General features: G+C 53.1%; 2 protein-coding genes across 2 annotated transcripts in view; one reads left to right on the top strand and one right to left on the bottom strand.

Annotated features, from left to right (window-relative positions):
* The first annotated feature begins 3198 nt into the window (after positions 1-3198).
* Nup50 (nucleoporin 50) lies at positions 3199-18207 on the top strand. Its single transcript, XM_048353990.1, has 8 exons — positions 3199-3472; positions 7437-7515; positions 9537-9620; positions 11295-11460; positions 12398-13087; positions 15833-15914; positions 17185-17303; positions 17901-18207. Exons 2-8 carry the CDS (start codon positions 7447-7449, stop codon positions 18101-18103), a joined length of 1413 nt encoding a protein of 470 aa, XP_048209947.1. The 5' UTR covers positions 3199-3472; positions 7437-7446; the 3' UTR covers positions 18104-18207.
* Positions 10279-18843, bottom strand: part of Kiaa0930 (KIAA0930 ortholog) — a 47032-nt gene continuing 38467 nt past the window's right edge. Inside the window, exon 12 of the mRNA XM_048354009.1 lies at positions 10279-10290. The gene's annotated coding sequence lies outside the window, so the exon portion shown is untranslated. The remainder of the gene's footprint in view (positions 10291-18843) is intronic.

Here is an 18843-nt window from a genome sequence, read left to right as displayed (position 1 = left end):
AGGGGAAGGAAATTCTTTGAGTTTCTTATCTCCAATAAAACACCTAATAAACAAACCAGCCAGCCAGCCAGAAGTGGAACTGTGACTCAAGTGGTAGATTACTAGCATTGAGCACAAAAGCTCAGGGACAGTGTGCCCAGGCCAAGTTCAAGGTCCAGGACTGGCACACATACAATCATTCATTTGTAAGAAGGTACTAGAAACAGCTTGGCTTGTAAACTAGTAGAAAAGACCCCAGAAACTGGTTTATTTCAGTGAAAAACGGGGGGAGGGGGGTAACCCTTAGGGCTGGAGGTGTGGTAAAGTGCTAGCCAACGAGCAAAAGGGTCAGGAACTCAACTTGAGTCCCAGTTTTGGGCCAAGAAAAAGAAAAGGAAAAGAGGGGCTGGGCCCTGGTGGCTCATGCCTATAATCTCAGGAGGTTGAGATGTGAGGATCACAGTTCAAAGCCAGCCTGGGTAGTCCATGAGACTGTTAATTCCAATTGAGCAAAAAGCTGAAAGTGGAGCTGTGTGGCTCAAATGGTAGAGCACTAGTCTTGAGCAGAAAGGCTCAGGGAGTATCCAGGCCTTGAGTTCAAATCCCAGGACTGGCACACCCAAAGTATTTGTTCATTTTGTATTTATCATCTAATAAGGATAGTGCTGGATTTGTGGTTGAAAATATATTAAAGGAAAATTCCAGAATAGAGCAACTTTATCAGATATGAAGGAATGACAATTAACAGGCACAAGGATAAGCAAGAGTGCCTATTTATAAAAGGAAAAGGGAGCCTAGAAGTGGCCCAGGGAAGAAGGCTGGTGGCAAGGGTTGAGTGATTAAGGGTTTAGTCACTGGGGCCAAGGGGGTAACTGGATGCAATAAGGGTACAGTGGGGGTGCCACACTGAGTCTGTGGCATACATTCAGTCTTGTATTCAATGTTTATTTAAAGCGCAAGAGAAAGGGCATGTCTGCTAAAGTGAGACCTGAACTCTGGTTCTATCTCTGCCACTAGCCAGCTGGATGGTTCTAGCAAATTATCCACCATCCTGAAGGATTCATACTTTCTTTGTTCTTTGTCACTGATCAAAACAAAAACATCCATGGGAGACCTCTCCTTCAAATACACTATACCCTACGGTTTGCAGACCTTCACAAGCGGGCTGTTTACCCTCAGTGAGGATGTGCTGAGGTGGTTCGTCTTTGATAGAAGTCCTCAGGTCACTGAAAGAGATTAAGGTAGTTCTCATGGGACCTCTGAGTTAGTTCTAAAGGCCCCATTTTGACTTCCTGTCTGGCCATGAAACCTGTCTCTTGCACATGCTCCTGCCATTGTGATGCCCGTCATCCACGAGCCTTTACCAGCATCAAGCAGATGTCAGCACCACCTCCAAAACTATGAGTACTCTTTTTTTAATCTTCTTGCCAATCCTAGGGCTTGGACTCAGGGCCTGGGCACTGTCCTTTTGCTCAAGGCTAGCACTCTACCACATGAGCCACAGCACCACTTCCAGCTTTTCCTGTGCATGTGGTACTGAGGAATAGAACCCAGGGCTTTGTGTCACCTAGGCAAGCACTCTACCACTATGCCAAACTCCTGGCCCAGTCTCTTCTTTATATGGCTATCCACCTTGGGTTTTTTTTTTTGGGGGGGGGGGTGCTGGTACTGGGGCTTGAACTCTTGAACTCAGGGCTTGGGTACTATTCCTCAACTTTGATACAAAGGCCAGCACTCTAACAGACACCTACATAGGCTCACAACTGTAAATTTAGCCTAATAATTAGCTTTATTGATTAGCATGCTTTCATAAAGCTTTAAAGACTTTTTTCCCCCAACTAGTTATACATACACTTCACATGATTCCATACCGAAATTACAAGGCTTGTGGGAAAGACTTGCCTAAATGCAGATGGACAAAATCGAACACAGCTTCCTGGTTGGATATTTCTTTTCACCTGAACCAGCTGGGCATAACATCTTTTTTTTTTTTCTTGCCGGTCCTGGGCCTTGGACTCGGGGCCTGAGCACTGTCCCTGGCTTCTTTTTGCTCAAGGCTAGCACTCTGCCACTTGAGCCACAGCGCCACTTCTGGCCGTTTTCTGTATATGTGGTGCTGGGGAATCGAACCCAGGGCTTCATGTATACGAGGCAACCACTCCTGCCACTAGGCCGTATTCCCAACCCCCATAACATCTTTCTTAAACGTTCAATTTAAGGGGTATTAAAAAAAATTCTGTACAGTTGATTCTGTGTGGATGAACTGGTTCTTGATGCCCCTGCAGATATCAAAACCTTCAGCTCTAACAGCAGCAAAACAACCAAAAACCCCTTCAGATGGATGCTCGGGTCCCTTAGAGGGTAAAGGGGCATGGGACTTGCATGAGACCTCTCATATTCTTGTTTCCTTCCAGACCAAGGCTGGCTACGGAATTGGGTGGGTGGGATTACCGGGGCGGCTTTATTCGTGTTCGGTGCGGTTCTCCTGGGGCAGGCCGGGCCTGGCCAGGCTGCCCGGCCTCCGGGGGGTCCTCCAGCCTCGGCCTTCCGGGTAGCGGGAACCTGCGCCGGGAGTCGCGGGCCCGGCTCCGCAGGGCTGAGTCGTAGTACCAGCGACGTTCTGGCGGGACGCACACGGCGGGGCGGCTTACGGTAAACCGGCAGGCGAGCGGGGGTCCGCGGCGGGCGTGGACGGGGCGGGGCGGGCCGATCGATCCCCGCGCGGGGGGTCGGGGACGGGGCGGGGACGGGCCCACCGCCCTCCGCCGCGCGCTTCCTTCCCAAGGCGGCTCCCCCGCCCCCCCCCCCCGCGGCTCGCCGGTGCCGGCGGCCCGTCCGGACCCGGGCAGGGGCGCCGCGAGCCGCAGCGGGGCTCCGCGTTCCCCGCCCCGCTCCGCACCGCCCTCGCCCACCGCGAGCCGCGTTCGCGCCAACTCCGGCGCGGAAAACGCCTCCAATGCGGACCGCGGCCGGCACGTGACCAACGTGCCCCGGCGGCCGACGCGAACGCCCCACTCCCGCGGCTACGGCCCGAGCGCGCGCGCACGCACGCGCATGCGCGAAACGGGCGCGTCGCGCTGGCGGCGGTCGCGCCGGAGGAGCTACGCGCATGCGCCGCGTGACGTCTCCGCGTCCGCGGAAGGAGGCGACACCGCCTGAGCTCCGCCGCGCTTGCGCAGTGCCCAGACGCGGGCGTTTCTTTCCTTCTTTTTTTTTTTTGGCCCCCCCCTTTACCCGCCGAGTTGATTTGAAGCTTAGACCCGAGTTACAAAATGGCGGTGCGGAGCGCGCTCGTGGCCGGGCTCCCCGCCCTCGGCGTCTGAGCGGCCGCCCGGCCCCCGGGGACATGGTGTGGGAGACCCCGGGCCTGCCGACCATCGAGTCCTCCCCGGCTCCCAGCGCCCCGGAAGAAGCGCCCGGCCGCGGCCTCGGACTCGCGTGCGGACCTCGCCGCGCCCACTGCGCGTCTAGAGTGGCGGCGGCCTCCGGGAAGGTGAGGGCGGCGGGCCGGGCGGGGCGGGCGGGAGGAGGGGGCCGCGCTCCTTCCCGCGCTCCCGGGCGCCGAGCGCCTGGCGGGCCGGCGGTTCCCGGCGCGGCGCGGTGCGGCCCCCGGGCCGGTGCCCGGTCCGCCGCTCCGGCCCCGGCGCCTCCCCGCGGCGCGTCCCCTCGCCGCGCGCGGCGTTCGGCTCCGGGGCGGGACTGCGCCCGGCGGCGGCCCCGCGGCCCGGCCTTTGTCCTGCGGTAACGTCCGGGGGGCGTCCGCGCCCGCCGCCCCAGCGCACGCGCGCGCCCCGCCAGCCCGGCCGGGTGGGCGCCTGGCGGGGCACGAGGCCCCGGGGCCCCTCCCAGCCGCCCGGGGCCGGGGCCGCCCTCGCCCCGGTCATACCCAGCGGACGGGGAGCCGCGTGCCGGGCGGGACGAGCTCGCCACGCTCCGTGGACGGTGCGCCCGAGCCCGCACGCCGCCTTTCTCCCGAGGAAATGGTCCGAAGTGTCATGCTTCGGAATAAAAATATTGGCGTGCTATAAAAAAATAATAATAACTTGGCAAAACTGACCGGCTAACCGCTGCTCCCCGGGCTGGACTGCTGCTGTGCAAGTTCTGGAGGAGACACCAGGTTCTTTCTAACAAAGCCTGTGTGCCTTGGGCAGTTCTTAAAGCCCTTCCCAACTAACTAGGCTGATGTTCCCAACCACCTTCTCCACCCGGCAGGTAAGGTGAGGCACGACAGTTAACTTAAGCCAGGGATGGTGGCTCTGCCCCTGGCATGCCAGCGTGCTGTGTCTTTTTTCCTCAGCTCAGTAATACTACAGATGACGTCCTACCAGCAGATAGAATGTCCGTGAGCTGGACAGGTTTGGTGCTTTGGGAGTTTTCATTAAACAAAACTGAGATCCCTGTCTCCCCCCACCCCCCCTCCTTGTTATATGCTTATTTGATTAACCTCGGAAGCAGCTACATTTGCCAAGGTGTGTTAACCGCTGTAGTCGCAGTTACGAGTGAGATTTTACCCTTATTACCCTGTGCTTGCGTCTTCACCCTCATCCCCCAACTCTCCTTTGATAAAATCCACTGTCAGTACTCCTCTAAGTGGAAAGAAACCATGACTGTTCTAATTAAACCCCTCTTGTGCCCTCTGGTGGAGACGCTAGTTAATGAATAGGAAAATTGCCAGAAGAATCCATGGAGACCTTGGTGGGGGAGCAGTTCAGTGAAGAGTTGCATCTATTCCTATGTTTGAAACATGAGCCCAAAAGGAGAATTCCCGGTTAATGACTAAAAGTGTAGTTAATAAGTCTTGTAGGTTGTATTTTATAGTATTTGGTCTTTTAAACCATTTTATAATCAAAAAACGTGTGAGAAAATGATTAGAATGTATTTAAAGCTGAAAGCCTAAATGGAAACACCGATTGCTTTTTTTTTTTTTTTGTCTTGGGGGCTTAAAGCAGGGCACAGAAAGAGATGGGAGGAAGGGAGAACAAATGCAGTCGTGGTATCCAGTATACACTAGGTAGAAAATGAACTCTTTAACTTTCGGGCAGGGACAGGAGAGGTAAACTAGGGGCAAGCAAAGGAAAAGGTGACATTGTCAAAAGAAATGCACTGGCTACCGGACTTAAAAATGGTAACTCCTCTGTATAACATCTTAATAATAACAATAAAATTATATATTTTTTAGAAAGGCTGAAAGCTTGTAAGCACCAGCTTTTGAAGGACTGGAATGTCACCATTTAAGTTTTATGCTGTACAACAGCAGATGATATGTAAGTGCATGTCCTTTTTGTGTGTGTGCTGGTCCTAGAACTCAGAGCCTAGGTAGTGTCCCTTACCTTTTTGCTCAAGGCTGGCTCTCTACAGCTTGAGTTACAGCTCCCCTCCACTTTTTGCTGATTCACTGGAGATGAGTCATGAGTTTTCCTGCTTGGGCTGGCTCCAAACTGCTATCCTGGGATCTCAGACTCTGGAGTAGCTAGAATTACAGGTGTGAGCCACCAGTGACTGGCTGTTTTGACTTAGATGCTGATGTTCTAGCATGCTTATTCCGGAGTTGAGTTTCTGAGGGCAGATGGATGAGGAAGAAGGCCAGGCAAGCTTGATCAGCCCTCACCTGTGCCTGGCAGGCACCTCCCCAGCCCCAGTGAGAGAAAGGGGATGTTTCCTTGTCCATTCTGAGTGACTGCTCTCAGCTGGTTCTAGTGTTTTGGTTTTTTTCTTTCGCTATTGCTGTTTATTTACAACAAAGGAAATGATACTAGAATCAGAAGAAAAATTGGAAATTGCAAGAGATGGCCACTAGCACCATTTATGAATAAAATGGCAAAGATAATTCCAACAGTCTGCCAACTCCAGCCACTTCCTCTAATGCCCATGGTTGCGGGAGAGTTCAAGGGCTGGAAGCATTATACGTTCTTTTGAGTGTTAACACATCCACAGTGGTATTTTGAGTTTGTGGATGGGGTCTTAGCTTTTGCTAAGCTTTTGCCTCTTTTGGAGCAACTAAATCTTGGGACACATGGGGTTCTATCAAGTGTTAGGCTAAAGAAAAGTATTCATGGTGTGAAAGTATTTCCAGTGTCTTACTAAAGTGCTTACCGGAGGATAAACTAAAGAATAATCTTTAAACAGTTTTTAAATATGAAAAATGCCCAGGTACTGGCGGTTCACGCCTAGCTTCTCAGGAGGCTGAGATCTAAAGGTCACTGAGGCAGAGCTGTGGCTTAAATGATAGCGTGCTAGCCTTGAACAAGGAAAGCTCAGGGACAGTCCCCAGGCCCTGAATTCAAGTCAAGACATTCATTAAAAAAAAACTTGTGGCAAAAATGACTGTAAATGTAGTTTGCATAGAGTAAGTTAGCCAAGACTTTGGTACCTATATATACTATATCATACAAAGATTCTAGATTAATTTTTTTTCTGGTGGTACTGGGATTTGAACCCAGAGCTTCACACTTGGTAAGTAATTGGCATTCTACCACTTGGACTCTGCCCCAAGACTAGATTTCTAGAAGTCAGTGGCTGTGTCATTTGATTTGGTTTTTTTTTTTTAAGAGTTTCACTTTTTATTTTTTTTTATGTTTTGGGGCTTGAACTCAGGGCCTGAGCACTGTCCCTGAGCTTCTTTTTGCTCAAGGCTAGCCCTCTGCCTCTTGAGCCACAGCGCCACTTCTGTCTTTCTATGCGTGCGTGGTGCTGAGAAATGGAACCCAGGGCTTCGTGCGTGCTAGGCAAGCGCTCCACCTCTTGAGCCACCTTCCCAGCCCCCCTTTGAGTCTTTTCTCGCGGAGCGGAGCGTGTCTGAGGGCCGTTGAGGAAGAGAGCTTGAGCTCCTCTTCCTACAGCCCTTCCCGGCTGCATGGTTAACCGCGCAGCCCTTGCAGCCGCGCCCCGTCCATGGGCCTCAGGAAAGGTCTGTTTCGTGCTAGAGTAAGCTTCTTACGTTCTCCGCAGGAGCTGTATCTTGGTCTAGAGAGAAAAGTTTTTTCTTTTTTTAAATGCACGTTAGTTGTACAGGAAGTTTCATGATGACATTTGCACGTGTGTAGCCAGTGCCACGTTAGTTGTACAGGAAGTTTCATGATGACATTTGCACGCGTGTAGCCAGTGCCCCTCTGTCGCTCTCCTTTCCCGCTCCCCACTTCTCAACACATTTGACCCGCACCTTCAACCACATTGGTCTTTACTCTCGTTAACCTGCTCCTGCTTGTAACCCTGCCCCCATAGAACGTATTTTACCCCTGTGTTTTTTTTTAATGTGTATTGGTTGATTGCACCAGGGTGTTTCATCGTAGCATTTCATAATGTGCATATATTACATTTTGCGCCAAATAACCCTCTTGCGGCTTTCTCCTTCTCTGCTCCCAGTCCCTTGTCAGCAGCTTTCATTAGGTGTCCCTGTGCCATCTTCATATCGTAGTTGCACTGGATATAAAACTTGACTTTTTCTTCCTGTTTTTTAGATTGGAAAAAATGGCCAAAAGAATCGCCGAGAAGGAATTGACAGATAGGAACTGGGATCAGGATGATGAAGCTGAAGAGGTAAAGCGGTTTCCATAAAAGCAATATTTTTTACGGTGTCTCCATGTGAATTGTTTTGGAATTCTCCTGAAAGACTTAGAGTAGGATGAAGACAGAATCAGCATGTGGACAAACTGCCGTGCGTCCATTGACTCTGTGCTCTCAGCACTCGGCTGTTCATTCCATGTGCTGCCCACTAGTCCTTGTGTGTAACCAACTGCTTTGCAGGAGCGTCTTCCTCCAGAATTTCACACAGTGGTGAGACTCAGGATCATGGTCCACTGTCACCATGTTAGTCTGCTGTCCATGTGGTGACCTTTGAGGTCACCTGCCCAGCTCCGACTGGCTCTGCTTCTGCTGTATTTGCAATTCCGATGGCAGCTCCAGTGTTGCAGCTGAGATTGGTGTGGCTATGAAATCAAAAGATTTGCATGGAAAGACTCTTACTTTTCTCCCCCAGTGATAATAGAACACAAGCTAGATGTGGTGGCAAACACCTTTAATCTCAACACTCAGGAGGCTGAGGCAGGAAGATCAAGGCCAGCCTGGGGCTACATAATGAAACTCCATTAAAAAAAAAAGAATGGGGGGCCGGGAATATGGCCTAGAGGCAAGAGTGCTTGCCTCATATACATGAGGCCCTGGGTTCGATTCCCCAGCACCACATATATAGAAAATGACCAGAAGTGGCGCTGTGGCTCAAGTGGCAGAGTGCTGGCCTTGAGCAAAAAGAAGCCAGGGACAGTACTCAGGCCCTGAGCCCAAGGCCCAGGACTGGCAAAAAAAAATAAGAATAAAAAAAGAATGGAACATAGTTGAAGTCTAGTGTTTTTTACTAAGCATATCTGTAGCTAAGTTAACCTTTGAAATTTGTGTTCATAAGACTGTGGAACTGTTTCTAAACTTCCTGGGGGGTGGGGTGGGCAATGGGTTTGAAATTAGGGTTCTATGCTTGCTAGGTAAGAGCTGTACCACTTGACCATGTTCCCAGTTCCTAGCTGGTATGTTCTTCTCTCGCTTTATAAGGATATGTTCTGTATGTCTAGGGAAGCCAAACTGACTTGATAGGGTTTTTATTGTTGTATTTTCTTTTTGTTTTTTGTGCTGGTAATGGGTTTTAAACTCAAGGCCTCGTGCTCATTTGGTTTGTCTAGCACAACTTGAGCCTGACTTGGGGTGGGAGGGTGTGTGCCATGCATTCATTATTCCTTGGACTTGAACGCAGGGCCTGGGCCCTGTTCCTGAGCTTATTTTGCTCAAAGCCTAGTGCTCTACCACTGAGCCACTCCACTCTTTTTGCTATGTAATAGGAGATACGAGTCTCATAGACTTTCCTGCCCAGGTTGGCTTTGAACAGCAACTCTCAGATCTTAGCTTCCTGAGTAGCTAGAATTATAGGCGTGAGCCACTGGTACTTGGTGATAGCTTATATTTCTGTTTTTTTTGTTTGTTTTTTTTTTCAGTCCTGAGCCTTGGACTCAGGGCCTGAGCACTGTCCCTGGCTTCTCTTTGCTCAAGGCTAGCACTCTGCCACTTGACTCACAGCGCCACTTCTGGCCATTTTCTGTATATGTGGTGCTGGGGAATCGAACCCAGGGCTTCAAGTATACGAGACAAGCGCTCTTGCCACTAGGCCATATCCCCAGCCCGATAGCTTATATTTCTAAAGCAAGTTACAATTTCATTGCAAACTTTATCACTAGTATCTGAGAATATATATCCGAAGTACTTGAAGATCTAGCTGTGAATACGTCTGTGCCAAAGTTATCTTTTTAGAGCTATTGTTTACATATCCCTCTCTCTGGATTGGGACTTGAAGCCTGTGTGGATTCTCACACAGTCACAGTTTGCCTTACTTGGATTGGAATCCCCGGGAATCTATGGATAATAACTGTGAGCCGGAGGCTTTGGGCATGCCGCTCAGTTATCTGTGTTCCCAGTATTTACAGTAAGCCTCCTGTTAGGAGACAGGCTTGTCCTGTGCTGCTCAGCGCTTGCGCTTCCTGGGTCTGACCTCTGCTGTGTGCTTTGTGCCCTTGCAGGTGGGAACATTCTCAGTGGCCAGTGAAGAAGTCTTGAAGAACCGAGCCATAAAGAAAGCCAGGCGTAGAAATGTTGGGTTTGAAGTGAGTGCTGATTTACACTTTTGCTGCTAAAAACTAATGTGACATCTGAATTGTGAGTGTTTGTGCCTCTGAGAGCAGCCAGCATGTAATAAGTTCTCCCCCCCCCCCAGTGCTTACTCCTGGCCAGGCGCAAATGGTTCCTACCTGCAGTTCTGGCTACTCAGAAGGCTGATAGCTGAGGGATCCAGGTTCAAAGCCAGCCTAGGCAAATAAAAGTACATACGATTTTTATTTCCAGTTAACCTAACCACTTAAAAAGCTGGAGTGGAGGAGTGGCTCAAGTGGTAGGGTGCTAGGCTTGAGTGGAAAAGCCAAGCAAGAACATGAGGCCCTGAGTTCAAGTCCCAGTACTGGCACCAAAAAGTAAAATGCTTACTTGTGTAGATTGTGGGAAATAGAAAAAAAATGATGGCGGGATCTGTGCCCTAAAGGCCACTCCTCAGTGGTAAAGGTAGATGTATACATTGACGCTGAGTGACAGTTTTAAGAGGAAGTGAGGCAGAAGGCAGGACTGGCGTGGGGCGCGGTGAGGAGCTGGGTGGAGCTGCGTGGGCAGCGGTGGGTGTGGCCTTCTCCAGCGTGACGGTGCGGTGTGGAAGCTGCCTGCTGCCTGTGCCCAGGTGGACGGACACGGGGACAGACACGGGGACGAGCGCTTCCGGGGCTGCGCCTCCTCCCTCCCGCTCCTCCCCCTGGAGCTGGAGTGGGTCTGTGGCCTGGATGTCTGGTGAGGCCGGACCCGGCAGGGCTGGCTTCAGAATGAACACAGCTTTGCAGGGTCAAAGTTCTCTTCTTGTTCCTTTGGGAGGAGCTGGGGTTTGAACCTGGCCTTACATTTTGCTGGGCAGGTAGCTACTATCACTGAGCCATTGCTCCAGCCCAGAGCGGGTTTGGTTTTGTGTGCCAGCACTGAGGCTTGAACTCAGGGTCTTTGACTCTCAGTCATTTTGCTCACTCGACTTTTTCATTCATGGCTAGCATGCTACCATTTGAGCCACATCTCCCCTTTTGGCTTTTGCTAGTTGGTCTGGAAATAGGAGTCTCATGGATTTGTCTGTTCAGACTGCCATGAACCGTCGGCCCTGGCAGCTCACACCTGTGATGTCAGCTGCTGGGGTGGCTGGGTCTGAGGATCGCAGTTCCAAGTCTTTTAGTTAATCTGACTTGCTTGTTTTTAAGGCTGCTTTAGGTGTTTGGGGAAAGTTGATGAAAACGTTTATCGGCATTTAGTTGTGTTGAGAATGTGTTCAGTTACTTGAGGCTGTGTGGTAGGTTAGATGAGTTTATCATTTTAGTCTTTATTTCTAGACATATATAATGCTTTTCTTTAGCAGTACTAGGGTTTGAACTGGGGCTATAACACTTGCCAGGCAAGCATTCTACCGTATAAGCTCCCCCCAGCCCTCCATAACCTGCTTGTAAAGATGTATGTAAGCTAAACGATTCTCCAGGCTATGTCAGGAAGGATTTGGGCAGCAGAGCACTCCTCCGGGGTGAAGTGTCCCCACTCTGTTTCGCCGATGCTGCCTCATGCTGGCTGTGGTGCTGCTTCCCGTGCTGGCCGTGCTAATCAAGCCTGGGGTCTGAGTGCTGTTTGGATGAGACACAGTTGTCACTTACCTAGCTTTATGCCAACAGTCTGCCTGCCTAACATGTGCTCTTTCTTCATTTCAGTCTGATAGTGGAGGGGCCTTTAAAGGTTTTAAAGGTTTGGTTGTGCCTTCAGGAGGAGGAGGGTTTTCTGGATTTGGCTGTGCTGGAGGGAAGCCTCTGGAAGGATTGTCAAATGGAAACAGCTTGAGCAGTGCCAGGGCGGCGGCCGATTCCAAGGCGGCCTTTGGTGAGTAGGCGTGGCCCAGGCCACCTCCTGGTTACAGATGACTTGATGGAGATGCGTTCAGTACGAGCTGAGGGCTGGGCCCTGGGGAGACCTGGGCGGTGGACAGAGAGGGAGGCAGGCGGGGCGCGAGCCTCTGCACCAGCTCAGAGCCCGCTTGCTTCTGCTGCCTGCCTGCCGCTTCGCTGCTCAGCTCAGCATGAAAGGCAAGTCGCTCTGTCCATTCTTTTTTTTTTTTTTTTTTGGCCAGTCCTGGGCCTTGGACTCAGGGCCTGAGCACTGTCCCTGGCTTCTTCCCGCTCAAGGCTAGCACTCTGCCACTTGAGCCACAGCGCCGCTTCTGGCCGTTTTCTGTATATGTGGTGCTGGGGAATCGAACCTAGGGCCTCGTGTATCCGAGGCAGGCACTCTTGCCACTAGGCTATATCCCCAGCCCCCTTGTCCATTCTTTTTTTTGGCCAGTCCTGGGCCTTGGACTCAGGGCCTGAGCACTGTCCCTGGCTTCTTCCTGCTCAAGGCTAGCACTCTGCCACTTGAGCCACAGCGCCACTTCTGGCCGTTTTCCATATATGTGGTGCTGGGGAATTGAACCGAGAGCTTCATGTGTAGGAAGCAAGCACTCTTGCCACTAGGCCATATTCCCGGCCCGGCCAGAGCCTCCCCTCCCGGAGCGGCGGGGAGCAGAGGTCTTGGCCTGTGTCTCATTTTGAGGGAGTCGGTCATCACGAGCTTCTGGGGTTCCGTGGGAAACGATGCAGAGTGGGAGGCCGAGACCTGACCCTGGGCGGCTGCAGCGAGCCGCCAAGCGCTTGAGCCCCGTCACTCCCACCAACCGTGGGGACGGAGCTCAGGACAGCGCCCAGGCTGGCACACACATAACAGCAAAGCCGTGGTGTAAATCAGCCTCTAAATAGATTGTTCAAACTTTGATTTCCTCTAGGTTCTTTTGCTGTAAATGGCCCCATAAAAATGGATAAAAACATTTCAGACCCCAAGGCTAATGGCAGAGGCGCACGGCCCTCCTCCTCCTCGTCGTCCTTCTCCTCGTCCTCGTCCTCCTCCGCCTCCCCCAAAGCTGGCACGGGGAGCGCCTACCGCGAGCAGCTGGCCTCCCTCAACTGCTCCGTGCGCGACTGGATCGTGAAGCACGTGGGCGCCAACCCGCTGTGCGACCTGACGCCCATCTTCAAGGACTACGAGAAGTACCTGGCGGCCATCGAGGAGCAGCGCGAGAGCGGCAGCAGCAGCAGCGGCTCCGAGAGCGACGCCAAGGGCCCCGGCGCCCAGGCCCCGCCTCCGCCCTCGTGCGCGGCCGCCAAGCTGCAGCAGGAGGGGACGTTTCTGTTTCACGGCAGTCACACGGAGACCACCCTAGAAAAGAAGAGGGAGGCTGCGCCCGAAAAGAAAGAGCCGGGACCAGGAGCAACAAGTGCCTCATTCAACTTCGGCAAGAAAGTCGATAGCTCGGTTTTGGGCTCATTGAGCTCTGGGTCTCTCACTGGATTTTCATTTCCCCCTGGAAACTCCGGTTTTTTCAGTAAAGATACGACTCAGAGCAAATCGGTTTCTTCGCCATTTCCTGCTAAAACCTCCGAGAGCCAAGCAGAAGGCGTTGGTAACGCATGCAAAGGTAAACAAGGCTTGTCCTTCTGAGGTTTCTGTCTTTGTTTTTGCTGGTACTGGGCCTCACGCCCTCACTGAGCTTTTTCCTCCGGGTTGTGCTCTGCCACTTGGGCCACAGCTTCACTGCCGCTATGGTCTGGTCTCAGCCTCCTGCGTAGGTAAGATCACAGGTGTGTGCCTCCAGTGCCCGACCCTTGTAAGTTTCCTATGTGCACAGGTTTTGTTTCAGTGGGGAAAGCACGGGCTTTGGGGGCAGATCTGAATTACGTTGTATGTGTTACACTGGGCAGAGTTGTAGAGTAGAGTAAGGCCTATTCTGTGGAGTCGTTACAAGGATTAAGGACAGAAAAGGAAGCCGGGCACTGGTGCTTTCTGCCTGTAATCTGAGCTCCTCAGGAGGGTTAGTTCCACAGGATCAAGGTTCATAGCCAGCTGAGGCAGAAAAGAAAAGCCTCAGAGACTCCATCTTAGTTATCCAGCAGAAAGAGCCAGTCTTGAAGCGTAGCTGAAGTACTTCACCAGCTGTGAGGAGGAAAGTTGCATAACACTATAGCAAGATAATACACACAGGGCTGGGAATGTGGCTCAGTGGTAGAATGCTTGCCTAGCATGTATGAAGCCCTGGGTTCGATTCCTCAGTACCACATACACAGGAAAGACGAGGTGGCACTGTGGCTCAAGTGATAGAGTGCTAGCCTTGAGCAAAAGAAGCTCAGGACAGTCAGTACTCAGGCCTTGAGTTCAAGCCTGGCAAAAAAGAAGATCACACAATGAAATACTGTTAGTAATACTGAAGGGCTAAGGGTTTGCTAGAGGAGGTGAAGCTGTTCGAAGTGCGGTGTATGCATCCATGGATAGATTGTACTGAAGCCACTGTGCAGTTACTATAAACTAATAAAAACGAGCCAAGCATTCCTCGTAAGAAAGCCAAGCAAAGCTGGGTACCACTGGCTCACACCTGTAATCCTAGCTACTCAGGAGGCTGAGACCTGATGATCGTGGTTCAAAGCCAGCCTGAGCAGGAAAATTTGTGAGATTCTTATCTCTAATTAACCATCAGAAAACCAGAAGTGAGGCTGTGGCTCAAGTGGTAGAAGGCTAGCCTTGAGCTGAAGCGCTCAGGGACAGCGCCCAGGCCCAGAGTTCAAGTCCTGTGACCTACCAAAAAGAAAAAAGAAAGCCAAGTAAGCCCAGAGTTCAAGCCCCAGGATCAGCGTAAAACATAGACAGTGAGGCTGCAGTTAGCAGTCACTGGCAAACGCTTAGCTAGTGGGGGAGTGGGGGCTCAGCTCAGCCCCTCCCCCCAAATAACATACCAAACATGCACAGAAAAGCGGCCTGTTCCCATTTTACAACTTCTGCTTCAAAAGTTCACCATCAGCGTGAACGCCCACCGAGTCGACTGGCTTATATCTTGGAGGTTTGGCTGGATCAATGACTCGGCTCTCACAGTAGAGACTTGATTGTCCCCCGGCACAGATGCAGTGTCCTCTCGGGTCTGGCTGCAGCCTCCCTTCAGATGGGCCCGGGGCCGGCTCCAACTCTGTGCGTCATCAGTGGCCAGACCCGCAGAAGGCCAGGCCTTCAGCTCAGCGTCTGCTCCTGGGCCTGAGGCGCGAGCGGGCCACGCTCAGCCGCTGGTCTGCAGTGCTGCTGTCTGTGCTGCTCTCCTCTCCTCTCCTCTCCTCTCCTCTCCTCTCCTCTCCTCTCCTCTCCTCTCCTCTCCTCTCCTCCCCTCCCCTCCCCTCCCCTCCCCTCCCCTCCCCTCCCCTCTCCTGTCCGCTCGCTTGGCCTCCCTAAAGGAACTGCACTGGATCCCAGAGGTGCCTAATCAGGTGGAGCCTGCCGTGCAGGTCGCCGTGTACGCCCACAAAGTCAGCCAGGCCTCAGCTCCCTGGAGGGCTCAGCTCCATTGCAGGGCTTTTGATTTTAAAATAAAGCACACGGACATCGGTGGCTCACACCTGTCATCCGAGCTACTCAGGAAGCTGAGCTGTGAGGGCTGTGGTTCAAAGCCAGCCCAGGCAGAGATGGCCTTCAGACTGAATTCCAGTGAACCACCAGAAAACTACAAGTGGTGCTGTGGCTCAAAGTGATAGAGCGCTAACCTTGATCCAAAAGCTCAGGGACAGCACAGGCCCAGAGCTGAAGCAAAACAAAACTCCCAGGAGATGCTAGGCCTCTCTGCCTCATCCTCCTACAATTTGTGTTGGTTTTTTGTCAGTCCTGGGGCTTGAACTCACGGCCTGAGCACTGTCCCTGGCTTCTTTTTGCTCAAGGCTAGCACTCTAGCTCCGAAGCCACAGCTCCGCTTGTGGCTTTTCCTGTACATGTGGTGCTGGGGAATCGAACCCAGGGCTTCACGTTTGCGAGGCAAGCCTCTACCGCTAGGTCACGTTCCCAGCCCCCTGGCTCCTGCAGTTTGGATCTGTGACTGAAGCCCTTTGCTTCACGAGGGCCTGCGTCCTCGGCCCCAGGCGCAGCAGCAGTGAGCCGCTGTCCAGTGGCTTGAGTGGCTTCTCTGACAGCTCTCTCCCTGGCACTGTGGTCCTGGGGGTCCCTAGCGCTGTGCGGGGGCCCGGAGCCTTGTGGGTTGGGGTGTGTGTTGGGTTGCGCTGCAGGGCATGAGAGCCCCGGCCGCCTCCGGCGGAGCGTGGGCTGCGCTCCCCGCGTGGACTGCTCAGCCGCACGCGGGTGCTTCTGCGCTGGGCGCAGTGCTGCTGGGGCTCACCAGGGTGTCGTTCCGTGCCAGGTGGGGATGAGGAGGAGAGCGACGAGCCCCCCAAGGTGGTGGTGACTGAGGTGAAGGAAGAAGATGCTTTCTACTCCAAAAAGTAAGTGCGCACATGGGCGTCCTCCATGCTTCCCAGGCCTCTGCTGGCGCAGGCTTGAAAATGCTTCAGTCCCCCCCTTCCCCCCCTTCCTCCCGCTCTGGCTGTCTCCACTCCACCCCGTCTCCGCATTGGGATTTAGATTTAAGGACTCGACACTCACCAGGCAGATGCTCTGCCACTTGAGGCCTGCCCCTGCTCTTTTCACTCGTATTTACTTTTTTGGAAAGGGTCTCGTTTGCCTGGGCCAGCCTTGCCCACCACCTCTTCTCTAGCTGTAGCGTCCCTCGTGGGTGGAATTGCAGGGATGCCGCCACGCGCAGCTTGCTGGTGGAGAGGGCCACTCACCGTGTGTCAGCTGGCCTCCAGCATGGCCCTCCGCACCTCCACCTCGAGCAGCAGCTAGGGTTTCCAGGCATGCTCGTTGGCTAATTTAAAATGAGAGTTGACTCTTCAGGGGAAAAAAAAAAAAAGCACGAAGGGGAATTTGATCCTCATAACTAAATGAGATTGCTTAGTACAAAGATACGTAGTGGAAAATATTTGTCATGTTTTGTTTGTTTGTTTTTTGCCAGTCCTGGGCCTTGGACTCAGGGCCTGAGCACTGTCTCTGGCTTCTTTCTGCTCAAGGCTAGCACTCTGCCACTTGAGCCACAGCGCCACTTCCAGCTTTTTTCTATATATGTGGTGCTGAGGAATCGAACCCAGGGCTTCATGTATATCAGGCGAGTACTTTCACCACTAGGCCATATTCCCAGCCCTGTTTGTCCTGCTTTGGAAGCTTTCTGGGATGTTTTCTAATAAAAATTTAGAACCACTCTAGTGAGTAGTTTTTCCTTTAGCCAGTCACCACGCCCTGTGACATCTGGGGGACTTTGAGGGGACACCAGTTACTGTAACGTGGATCGCTCGGGTGGCCTCTGGTGAGGCCATGGCTGTGATTTTTTTCTGCCCGGATTGAGTAGAGGGGTTCTGATGGCGGGGTGCAGGTCCGTAGGGTCCGTAGTGTTTCAGCGCTGGGCCCTGCCTGCGAGCGTTTGCTCACTCAGGTGTACTGAGAAGTCAGAACCCGAAGGCTCCCCGGAGAGAGCTTGGGACTCGGGCAGCCGAGGGCCCGGAGCAGGAGGCGTGAGCGCCGCGGGCCCTTCGTGCCTCCACCCAGTGGGAGGCTGCCTCCTGCTCGGCGCAACACAGACTTGGCTACACCAGTGGACGGAATGGCTGCTGGAAGAGCGACTTAGCCTTGAATTGGGGTGATTGTTTTTCTCCACAGGTGTAAACTATTTTACAAGAAAGACAATGAATTTAAAGAGAAAGGTGTGGGCACCTTGCACCTGAAGCCTACAGCAAATCAGAAAACACAGCTGCTAGTGCGGGCGGACACCAATCTAGGTGGGTGCCTTCTTACATCGTTCTATACACTTGTATTGTTATTCCTGAGAAGCTGTGCCCAGGTTACGGTTCGTCAGGTGGGGAGCCCAGGCCCCCCCCCCACATTGTAGGCGCCTCCTTTAGGGGGTGCACAGCCGCTGCTGGTAGCCGTCTCCCTCGCCCGCTGGTTTCCGTCCTGGGAGGGCCGAGGCGGGAGTGGGCGGGAGGGGCCACCGTGCCCGCCTCCACCAGGCCTTTTCCCTCACTCGGCCTGTCTCATTTGTGGCTCTTACCCGGTGACCCTCGCTGGCCTCGGGGGCAGATTTGTGTGTTTGTGGTGTCCTAGAGCTTGAGAGCCGGGCCGGGGGCGCCCGTTGGCTCTCTTGTTCCGGGCTGGTGCTCTTGCACTTGAGCCACAGCTCTACTGGTGGCTTTCCGGTGGTTTGTTGGAGATGAGGGTCTCAGGCTTCTCTGCCTGCGCTGGTTTTGAACTGCGGTCCTCACAGCTCAGCTTCCTAAGTAGCTGGGATCGCAGGGTGAGCCTCCGCCCCCCGCCCCCACTCCTTCTGGAGCCGCACCTGGGCTTTGATGTGCGCCTCTTGTGTCGCCTCCCTGCAGGAAACGTCCTGCTCAACGTCCTGGTCCCGTCCAACATGCCGTGCTCCCGCACCGGGAAGAACAACGTGCTCATTGTCTGCGTCCCCAACCCGCCCCTCGACGAGAAGAACGCCACCGTCCCGGTTCCCATGCTGATCCGGGTGAAGACCAGCGAGGACGCTGACGAGCTGCACAAGATCCTCCTGGAGAAGAAGGGCGCCTGAGCCCAGCCCTCCCTCCTTCCGCGACGGCCCAAGGACTTGAGACAACTGCAAAGCCTTTGTGAGGAAGAGTAAGGCCAATAAAACCTTTCAAAGTGAAGTGTCAAGCACCCATTCTCCCTTCTTACGAACTAACTGCAGAACACTTTGGCAATTGGGGAGGTTTTTAATTAATGCTCATTTCTTGGTTACTAAGCATAAGTGATTTCCTAATGGACTGCAATCAGGGTACCGATGAACTCCTGATAATCGGTGGGGTTCAGGGTCTTCTCCCTGAACCGCCCCCCCCCCCCGCCGGTGTGTGCCGTCCGCTTCCTCCTGCCGCTGTCCGTGTGCCCCGCCCAGCTGCTCGCTCAGCCCCGCGCTTAGCTCTGCCTTACCACATTCAGGAACTGCTGCTTCAGTGTCAAAGGAAAGGGGTGGATGGGGGAGGTGTGGGCTTCTGTGAGCGCCTCTCGTCAGCTCCCAAGACAGTGGACGAGGATTGCAGGACGGGGGCTTCAAAAGCACAACCTTGGTATCACATCATCTCCAGACCATGAACAAAGCCCTTATGCAAGAGTCAGTGTGAACCCGCATGAAACAGGAAGTGGGCGCGGGGCCATTGCCACTGCGGCCCCGTGGACCTAAGGCTACTTAGATGGCGGACACAGGAGCCACTGAGTTCACCAGCAGACAGAGTACGATGGGGAGGAAACTGCGCGTGCGAATCTTGCCTTTTGCTATCTGACTTACGCACTTAT

The sequence above is a fragment of the Perognathus longimembris genome, chromosome 1 (genome assembly GCF_023159225.1).
Source record: "Perognathus longimembris pacificus isolate PPM17 chromosome 1, ASM2315922v1, whole genome shotgun sequence".
In the NCBI taxonomy this organism is placed as follows: Eukaryota; Metazoa; Chordata; class Mammalia; order Rodentia; family Heteromyidae; genus Perognathus; species Perognathus longimembris.
This window is presented reverse-complemented; position numbering and strand designations above follow the sequence as displayed.

Bases quoted from the DNA above. Each gene is read 5' to 3' on its own strand.
- Nup50 (XM_048353990.1), top strand. From the start codon at position 7,447: ATGGCCAAAAGAATCGCCGAGAAGGAATTGACAGATAGGAACTGGGAT. The intron at 9,621-11,294 runs GTGAGTGCTGAT...TCTTCATTTCAG, and splicing joins GTAGAAATGTTGGGTTTGAA to TCTGATAGTGGAGGGGCCTT. The intron at 17,304-17,900 runs GTGGGTGCCTTC...GCCTCCCTGCAG, and splicing joins GCGGGCGGACACCAATCTAG to GAAACGTCCTGCTCAACGTC.